General features: G+C 40.4%; 1 protein-coding gene across 1 annotated transcript in view; it reads left to right on the forward strand.

The window, feature by feature from the left end:
• Positions 1 to 6732, forward strand: part of ntsr1 (neurotensin receptor 1 (high affinity)) — a 102191-nt gene extending 95459 nt beyond the window's left edge. Inside the window, exon 4 of the mRNA XM_050065854.1 lies at positions 183 to 6732. Coding sequence (XP_049921811.1) covers positions 183 to 438 — 256 coding nt within the window. The 3' untranslated portion in view covers positions 439 to 6732. The remainder of the gene's footprint in view (positions 1 to 182) is intronic.
• The last annotated feature ends 4067 nt before the right edge of the window (positions 6733 to 10799 follow it).

Consider the following 10799-nt stretch of genomic DNA (forward strand, 5'->3'; position numbering starts at 1 on the left):
TGATCTGAAACATTTAAGTGTGGAAAACATGCAAAAAAGTAAGAAATCAGGAAGGGGGCAAACACTTTTTCACACCACTGTACATATGTGCATGTATCTCTAAGTGTATAATTTGAAAATGATGCATTGATGTTACATATGCTGCATATTTATATTGATCTCTGTCTTCTGTTTTCTCACAGTAACTTGTATGACTTCTACCACTATTTCTACATGCTGACAAACGTCCTGTTTTACGTCAGCTCAGCCATCAATCCAATCCTCTACAACCTGGTGTCAGCCACCTACCGCCAGATCTTCTTCTCCACGCTGCGCTACTTCTGCGTGCCCTGCCGCCACACACCCAGGAGGCACCCCCACCCCCTAACCCGCCACTCCATCAGCATCTCCAGTAACCATACCCTCTCCACCAACATCATCAAAGAGACAGCATACTGATTGAACTGCAATGGAATACACTTTCTGATACTATAAACCCATCTGCAGCCACCTTGTGATTTCTCCACCAACTTCATCGAGGAAATTCTGGAACTGGTTTGGAGACTGTTGGCACAGGCTAAGCCAGCACTGGGATCACCATCATTGTCATGTGGGGTCAAGTACCCACTCTGAAACCACTGTGATCTAATTTCATATGCACGCTGTATTATGTGTTTGTGTGTTGTGTCTTTATTCATTTAACATGAGTTTGTGGGATTAAAAAAAAATAAATAATGATTGGACGATGAAAGAAAAAAAAAGGTGAAAAGGATGGACAAACAGAGTGAAAAAGCATCTCTTAAAATGGAAACTGATATGTAAATGTTTTGTACAGTATATTTCTATGTACATGTTTTTAATGGACCCATCATTCACACTTGCTTGGTGTTTGTACAGTGTTCATGGCTCTACTGTTTCAGTGTTTTCTAAGAATCAACCTCTTGAAAGTACTTTCTCTACAACAAATGACCTCTGGCAATACTTTCACCCCAACAAAAGTTCTGATGTAACCCTCCATTGTGCTATTTTTGGTGAGGATCTGACGATAAACTGGCTTTGATGTTAGAAAAAAAGGGGCAGAGAGTTGGTATTTCTCTTTCCTGAATCCAAGTTGCATTGACAGGAGGGAAGAGTCTTGCATCATTACCACTATCTTCTCTTGCCTTGCTTTGTTCCAAGCAGCATTAGAGTCCAGGTGAAGCAAAATCACTGATTTCTTTCTAGATACATTATACTTGTTAGAAAATTGAGCACATAGCAGCAGTGTCATCTCCTTCAGTCCCTGTGTGTGAGTGACAAGTTTGCTACATTCAGTAAGCTCTATTAACTGGACAGGTCACCAGACTATCAAAGGGCTGACACATAGAGAAGGACAACCATACATGCTCACGTTCACACATACAGGCAATTTAGAGTCACCAGTTAACCGAGCCTGCATGTCTTTGGACTGTGGGAGGAAGCTGGAGTACCCAGATTAAACCTATCCTGATATGGGGAGAACACGCAAACTCCGCACAGAAGTGATGTGCCACTATAGACCGTGCTACTGAGTTAGCTGTCACTTTGCAGCAGCTCGTTCGTCAGCTCAGCCTGCATCTCAGAGCACAGAATACTGGTTATTTTTTCAGCATTTTGAAACCCAATTTATATACTTGGTGATTTTTGTAAAAGTAGTTTAAGTAAAAACTTTTTTGAACATAGGGTGAGTACAGTTGATAATAGATCCCTAGACTCTGAAATAAGAATGTGAATGAAATTGAAAACATTGCATACAAAGATTATGATTACTTCTGGTAATTGTTTTCTGCATTCATTAAAAAAATGTGAAGTAAGTGTGTAGACAGAGGAGAAGTGGCTGTAAGTGACTCTTTGAAGTATTTGTACATAAGTGACCATGTGGACTCGTTAGAAATTAATTAATACAAAGACACAAGTATGCTTACCTGGAACATAGTGTCGCATGTGGGAGCAGAAAAGGAGCACTTCAACAGTTACAGAGCACCCACGCTAATATCTCCCACCGGCTGCTGCTTGAGCAGTTGGAGGCAGGAACAGATCAGGGGACTCAAACATTTTCTTTAAGAGCAAAACCAAGATGTGAAACAATCTGGATTCTCTGTCATTATGGCACTCAAGAAGTGCTGTGGGGGATTAGAAAATCGCCATTGCCATCATTTATCCATGATTCAGCAACAGCATTTTGAAAAGCCAGAAAATTGAGCTTGTGCAAGGGGCCACTCTTTTAACCAGAATGGTTATTACTAGCCCAGTGCACTTAACCAGTATCCCTAAAAAATTCTGCACCTTAATGTTCAGTGCCAATGTTTAGTGCCAATGTGAGAAGTAGTGTGCCCTTTATGTAGCATGGCAGAAAGGAGGTGGAGGTCAAGGTGCTTACAGACCTGCAGTTAATGTTTGCCATTCTTATGCCTCCATGCTGGCAATATCCATGGCTGGAGTCATTATGTATTTGGGAATATCCCGTGAATGCAGTATCCCAAGGTATCATGAGGCAAATTTTTCAAATTTAACACAAATATCCACTTTGACTTGAATTGATTAGGTTACAGCGGTCAAACGTCAAGGTCACTGTGACCTTGTCTATCTTATTCTCATGAACGTGACATCTCAAGAACTCCCTGAGGGATTTTTTTTTTTTTCTTTTTTCAAATTTGGCACAAATGTCTACTTTGAGTCGAGGATGAACTGATTAGGTTATGTTGCTCTAAGGTCAAGGTCACCATGACCATGACCTTGACCTCTGTGGACCGCGCTAACGTGTGCGCGCTAACGTGTGCACGCTTGCGTGCGAGACCAGCGAAAGCATGTGAACACACATGAAGGCGGTGCCCAGGTCTCACGGTCTCGCGCAAGTGCACACATGTCAGCTCAGTGTACAGAGAGGCAGTCAGAGCTACAGGCTACAATGAGGCTAAAACAACTTTTTATGTCGGGGCTTCAGGACACTTGGGTCACTACGAAAGAGCAGTATAGAGGTATTTTGTGGTTTCAATTATGTGCTCTTGGACGTTTTAATCTGGGTCGCCATCAGCCATTAGGTGTGCAGTTGTGCTGCTACCCCCTCTCCCCTTGGATCTCTGCAAGGGATGTGAGGACTCTTAAACTTCACCTGAGCCTCCCTCAGTATATGGGTGAGTAGATAATGGCTGAATGTTCATTTTTGGGTACACTATCCCTTTAAAGCAAGGTGAAGGGGGTGGGGAGTGATTTATATATTATCAAGAAATCCGACAGGCTCTCATTTTAGAAGCAGACCTTCGCCTTAACATTAACTATACCTCAACCAGAGTTAATTTGCCATAACCTCAGAATTCTAAAAACATTAGCAAAGAAGCTAAAAAGCACTGTCACTGGATGTAATCAAGAATTATGCTGAAATGTCCAGACATTTTTGCCTGGCAATGGCTTAATTATACACACAAAATACCACTAAGAACAGGGAATACAATTATTGTTGAGTAATTTCCTATCTAAGTAAATCCACATTTGATACAGGACCCTGAGTGAGAAGCTGTTTTAATGGGTCATTGTAATCATATTAGTTGAAATCTGCCAAGTTTTCCTCTGTAGAAAATTAATGGACAGCCAGTGACTTGGTGCTTGTCTTGTCATTATTCTGAGGCATAGGTGTTTACAGTGTGTAGAGTATGAGGGCAATGCTGTCTCCATGCAGGTACTTGTATGTTCCCCATAGAGTACACGACTTACAAATGATAGCACTTGTGAATGTGCTTCTGAGGAAATCAGATTCTGTTTTTTGTTGTAATATAAACAAGTAGGCTCATTAAATCAGCAACGCTGGACCATTTTATTCACAAGAGGTTCTTTTCAGCTGATGAGGGAGCCCAGCCTGATTTCAGTTTACTACAAAATGGAGATCAATTGATTTCATTATAAAAGGCTCTGGTAATTACAAGGTCGCAGCAGCCCAATCATTTGATGTCTGCACTGTTTATATTATTGAAGTCCTTCTTTCCTTTTTTCTTTTTTTAATCTTGCAGCTTGTTTTTATGTTTGCCAGGTAAAAACCAACGGTTGAAATGATGTATTATGAGTGTTCACAAAATCCCATGAATGAGTAGAACCAATTTAGCAGTCTTGTCATCATTAAAGAGTCTACAACAATGCAGGCAGCTCTGTGAGGCTGTAGCATAGATTTATAGCAATAACTAGATACAAGATCCCAAGGTGGCGCCTATCCAATCCAATGGCGATGCGCCCCTGCCACATATGCCAAAAAAAAATGTCTAACCCTCAGGTTTACTTTCACAGTATGCGGCCACTGCATATGCGCAGTACTATTTGTCCTACTGGCTCTGCCCATGAATTCCTGCTTTGCTCACAGACTTCACAATGTGATGACATCACAGATTTCAATCATTTTTTTCAGCATATGGAAAGTTTTACAAATATAAAACCTTGATCTTTCTTAATAGAATTATTGCCCTTTTATGCATTTTGCGGTATCCTGTAAAGCGTTTTACAGACAACTTTTACATAAAGGTGGTCTATGGGAAATGTTTTTTGGGCCATGGAGAATTTTTCCACTACAAAGCCATGACTGGCCCCTGGGAATAATTGGAAGCAAGGCTGAGCTGCTTTCCTGGGGGCCTGGGCTGCACTCAGGCACAGACGTACTCTGAGTTCAAAGTTAACATCAGCATGCTAACATTCTTACAGTGACACTGCAAACATGTTAATGCTAAGCAGTTTGCCAATTTAGCATGCTGACATTTGCTAATTAGCACTTAACACAACAGAGCAACAGAGGCTGATAGAAATGTCATTTCATTTCAAAGTATTTAGTAATTAACTGGGGAACGAGAATCCATCCAATAGCTGCTGTGAAATGTTTCACACACACACACACACACACTCAAGCACACACAAAGCTGAGATTAGAAAAAAAATAAAATGCCTTTTAACGCTTTACATCACATCCACATCCATATTTTTCACCTATTCAACATTGTATGCCTAAAAAAATACAAAGTAAAATTTCTTCATATCAAAATCCAATCATGTTTTTACTTTGTAAAATATGACATGTGCTTATGTAAGCTAGTACCAACCAATTTCAACTAATAATATCATGACATCCACCCATCAATCGATCTGCAACTTTAGTCGCACAGAGCTGAAATTATTCATTGGCTGGCTAGCAACAACATGCTTCATTGGTATGTCTTTGGGTGTTGGCCACTACAATTGTTAGGTTCTGTCCTCCCAAAATAGGTATAGTTAGGGGTCCGCTGCCTAGAATTTCTTCACTTTGATATCTGTGACAGTTTCAGGTTATGCACGAAGCATCTTATAGTTATATTAATACTGCTTGAGCATCAAATGGACTTCGTCTCTTTTTCCCATGGATGTATAAAGAGAACTGGATACCATGTTGAAGATTGGGCCCCGTTCATCCCTATTAAATTTGCTCAGTGGTGCACAAAGCCATAAAAGTTCAACTGCCGTGTACAAAATTACGTGCATGATCAGTGCTGCTTCCACATTGTGTGGCCAATGGAGAAGGCTCAGTAGAAACTTCCATCGGTCAAGATGGCAACTTCCAGTGTAGCGCTCCGCTAACTTGAATTAAAGGAATAAAACGATTCAATCTTGCAGCTCCTCCTGACCTTCACAGTGTTATCAGACAAATGGATTAATTCCCAGTAGTGAAACAAGTTGTTCTGTGAGGGTTGTGAAAAAAAAAGTATCACTGATTTAAAGACATCTCTTGCCACATGAGACAATAGGAAGTCTTTTTGAGTCCAAAGGCATGACATGACAGTGTTACAATGAAGGTAATTTAGACTATTAAGTCTAAATTATCCTTTCAACATCACTAACAGGTCTTAGTGAGCATTCATGATGTTTAACCACAAGGTGGCTGCTCTGCAGTGGGCTATTTATAATTATCTAGTGCTTTAACTTTGCAGCATCTGTGGTGAAAATAAATGAATATGTACTTGGAATCCATAGCTACACTAGCTAGAGAGACTCAGGACTAGCCACTGCTATAGAGGTTCAGCAAAATTTAGATGAAAAGGCACTAGGCCATAGAGGTATGGTGCACATTTTAGTTGATAAAAACATTTGTACAACTGAACATGGTATATGAATATCAAAATGCTAGAAAAAAAGAACTGTTATTTATTTCCATATATTGGTTATCACTTCTGTGTACTCAGTATGTACCTCTTTAATGCATTACACCTACTTTTGCCAACTAAAACTACAATGATCCCCGGGACTGCTGTACTGTAAAAGTACTGCTACCACCTTCTCAATGCATAACACAGCAGTATAAGAAAGCTCAATCTCTGTGTATTATTTTTATTATGCCATGGTTGTTTGTTTAATATAAAGTACTTTATTATTATTGGTGACAGTTATTTGCTGTGCTTTGTATTGGTTGATATGACTCTGTGTTCCTGTAAAGTATCTGTGTTCTTGTTGACTCTGTGGAGGCTTTAGCCACTTTCTATGTTTCATATAAAACTTATTTCAGCCAAACATCAGATTCCCTAACCCAAAGATCCACCAGACATACTGAATGAAATATATTAAAAAAAACTGTAGAGCCCTTTAATTTTGCAAACTATTTCGATAAATTTTCTGTACTTTTCTGCACAGACCTATAAATAGATTATAATCTGAACGTGTCTTGGCCCAGTGTTTATTGTATTTAAATCAAAGAAATGTTTTGCTTATTTCAACTAATGGTTCCATTTTAATGTATATGCCATGTTTCTCTAACAGAATGTTATTACATTTCATTTTAAAAATAAATAATAAAGGGATGAAGATATCAAATATACTCATGCACTGGCTTTGCTGCTTACAATATGTCTCCCCTCTGTCTTATTCCTGCTACACAGGCTCTCTCACGGGTATGCTAGGATATGCAATGAGAAGTGCACACACACCCACAAACACACACACGCACGCACGCACGCACACACACACACACACACACACACACACACACACACACACACACACACACCACTTAGCGGTGTTTGACCTTTTCTAAAGCATACTCATGACAATTAACAGCTGTCGGCTTGAAAAAAAAGAAATGTCACTCGAAGCACATGTATGTAGGCACAGAGGGCTGCTGCATTATCAAACAAGCCATATGTCTAACTTAAGATGATAATTGAGCAGTAACATGGGACATTACCATGTTCTCTCTGTGGAGTAGGGAATTAAACCCCATAACAGAGCATACAGTAAATATCAATTCATTTGGCTGTTGTTTGTTTGGATTTACAGCAGCCTGGCCGACAAAACCACAGACTAAAAACATGGATCAAAGTCTAGTTGTTCTTTTATTATTTCATTTATGTATTTATATGGCACATTTCATACAACAGTAACACAAAGTGCCTCACAGAGGTTAAAAACAACAAAGAACCAAAACAGAAAACAAAAAAGAAAAGAGAAAACCCAACCCTTCCACCCCACATAGAGATACATAAATATACACATACCCACACACACACCCACAAGCTCACACCCACACACACAAGCTATCACTAAAGAGACATGGCCGAGCACTGAGACCCGAGGCAAGAAAAAAGCCACCTCTGGGGGCCGTCCACACTGAGAGGGCCCACGGCCCACGGCCACAGGGAGCGCCGCCATAGAGTAGGGTGACCATATTTTGATTTCCAAAAAAGAGGACACTCGGCCGGCCACGACATAGCCTACTTAAATGATATTCGCAGCTTACTCAAAGATGCCTTATAATTTTAATATATTTAAAATTTATATGTATGGATAGAAAATTCAGTTATATTACAAAACAATATCTCTCAAAGAAATTCAGATAGGCCCCAATAGGGGACACATACTTACACTAGAGTGTGGCGATCCAAGCCCGATGGTACCCGACGAGTCGGGCCGGGTTTGGTTAAAAATGTAGCTATAAATTGTATTCGGGCTCGGGTCGGATTCGGTCAGTTTTCAGTGAAAATGTAGTGTAAAAAAAAATAAATAAATAAAATCCTATTGTCTGAACATAACACACACAGACACACATTGGCTGTTTGTTTCTACCTCTCCCCTCGCTGGAAGTCTCGGACCTCCCGCCGCCCGCCTCCATCTTGATTAAACGCTGAAAATAAAATAAAAGAGGGAGACAGGTTTTTCCTATTTTATCTTATTTTGTTTTATGTCTCCCTCTCCTCTTGCATCTTGAGCGTCGGACCTCCCGCCTCCCGCTCCCGTCTCAAACACGGAGGTCTCCCTCTCCGCTGAGCACGCCCGTAAACACCCTGTAACCGTAACAACTGTGTGACACAAACTCAGTGCTTTGGTCATTAAATAATGTCGGGCTCGGTTCGGGTTCAGACAGAAATATGCTGCCCGTGCCGCACTCTAACACACACAGACACACACACAAACACACGGAAAACCGGACATTATCATCAGTTTATAAACCCCCCGGGACGCCCCGGACGGGACGTGAAAAGTGGACATGTCCGGGCAAAAGAGGACGTTTGGTCAGCCTACCATAGAGACCACCCCAACCCGGACAGACAGGAGGCTCCACACTGAGGTGCAGTGTCCTTCAGCCACCAAGGTCAGAGCTGTCCACAGGATGGCACCCCCATCGGTAGACCAGGAACAACTCTGAGTGTGGTAGGCCCCCATGAGGAAACACTGGAGCTAAAAGCTGAGGGACTAAAACAGTAGGATAGGATAAAAGGTATAAAATGAACCAAATAAACAAAAACTACTTAGCTCATAAAATTAAGTTAATAGCTAGGAAAGAATGATCTAAAACAGAGACATAAAATGCATCAAAACTAAAACCTATAACTAAAATAACAAAAGATAAAGATTAAATGAGATAAGAACGTAAAAAGAGGAAGGGTAAGAGCATTTAAAAAAAAACAAAAAACAAATAGATAAATCGGTTAAAAGCCTGATAAAAGGAATTTAAAATAGATAAATAAAGAGATCAGTTCAAAGCCTGATTAAAAAGATGAGTCTGGAGCCTCTTTTTAAAAACATCATCAGTCTCTGCGGCCCTGAGGTTCTCTGGCAGGCTGTTCCACAATCGGGGGCCATAATAATTAAATGCCGCCTCCCCGTGTGTTTTAGTCCTAACTCGTGGTATGGTTAAAAGGCCTGTGCCGGAGGACCTCAGGGTCCACGAGGGTTGATATGGTAAAAGCATGTCAGATAAATAAGAAGGCCCAAGACCGTTAAGACATTTAAAAACTAATAAAAGAACCTTAAAATCGATCCTGAAGTGCACAGGGAGCCAATGCAGCGATTTTAAAACTGGTGTAATGTGCTCCCGCCTTCTGGTCCTCGTCAGCACTCGTGCAAGACCAGAGAGCAGGGCATTACAATAATCTAACCTACAGGAGATAAAAGCATGCATCAGCACCTCCGTGCTGGCCTTTGTTATGTTTTTAATATGTGGAATAAAACAGAGCTCAGAGTAAAAAATCACACCCAGATTTTTTACAGATTGTGTTGGTTTAAAATCCTGTAGTTTTGGTAAAAGTTTCTCTCTCTGGCCTTCAGGACCAATGACTAAAACCAATTGATCCTGCATCATCAGGAGACACAGCGATGTCATCAGCATAACTATGAAAGCTGATGCCGTTCCTCCTGATGACGTCCCCCAGGGGAAGCATGTAGAGATTAAAAAGAGTTGGACCTAAAATTGACCCCTGGGGGACCCCACACTTTATCTCATGGGTTCCTGAGGAACAAGTATCCATACTTACAAAGAAGTGTCGATCAGTAAGTTAAGAGACGAACCAGTTTAAAACAGTACCAGAGAGGCCGACCAGGTGCCTCAGTCTATTTAATAAAATGTGATGGTCTACTGTATCGAAGGCGGCGGTTAGATCCAATAAAACCAAGACTGTGAGTTTATGGTTATCTAAATTGCACCTGATGTCGTTTAAAAACCAGACTGATACTTCGCTAAAGTGTTATTTGTATTTAAAAAATCACTTACTTGGGTAAAAACCAGTTTTTCTAAAATTTTGCTTAAAAACGTTAAGTTGGATATAGGCCGATAATTATTAAAAATGTTGGGGTCTAAATTACTCTTCTTCAGAAGGGGTTTCACCACCGCCGTTTTCAAGGAGGTCGGGAAGACACCCGTCTGAAGAGAGCAATTCACCATGTACAGTAGCTGTTCCTCAAAGAATCCATAAAATGTTTTAGTGGTTCTTGCTTCTAATTTGTTCTCAGTCAGCTTGGAGGAATATTAGCAGGAAGCCTGGATCAGGTAAGTTTTACGTCATTGCTTATTTTGATTGCCTGAACCCAGCTGGTGTTGAAAGTCATGAGTGTTCCACAGCACCAAATTGAATTACAATTGAGTACATGTTTGTTAGCAACAGCATGTCATAATGAAAAAGAAAAGAAAATAATGCCTCAGTGTGCTTGGGAATCAAGCTGAACTGGAGGAATGCGATGCAGTGTGCATCACTTTCAGTGTCCACTGTCTCCTAAGGCACCGGAGCACTCATTCTCTGCCACACTGGAAAAAAATGACTCCTGTCTTCTCCCAAACACACTGGCTCCAGTGCTGTAAACGGTATGCTAATACCATATCATGTTTCCTTGGAGGAAGACAAAATGTTTTCTGTGACTAATCTGTTAATTGATTTTCAATGGTGATACTGTTTAAAAAAGTATATTGTATGTAATCCTGTTATGTTTTTCTCTGTTATATGGTGGACTCCTAGGTATGTACTGTATAAGCAATTGAAAACAAATTTTGAAAGATTAAAAAAGAAAAAATGTGAAGATGAACAACTTTAGAG

This window comes from Epinephelus moara, chromosome 16 (assembly GCF_006386435.1).
Source record: "Epinephelus moara isolate mb chromosome 16, YSFRI_EMoa_1.0, whole genome shotgun sequence".
Lineage (NCBI taxonomy): Eukaryota > Metazoa > Chordata > Actinopteri > Perciformes > Serranidae > Epinephelus > Epinephelus moara.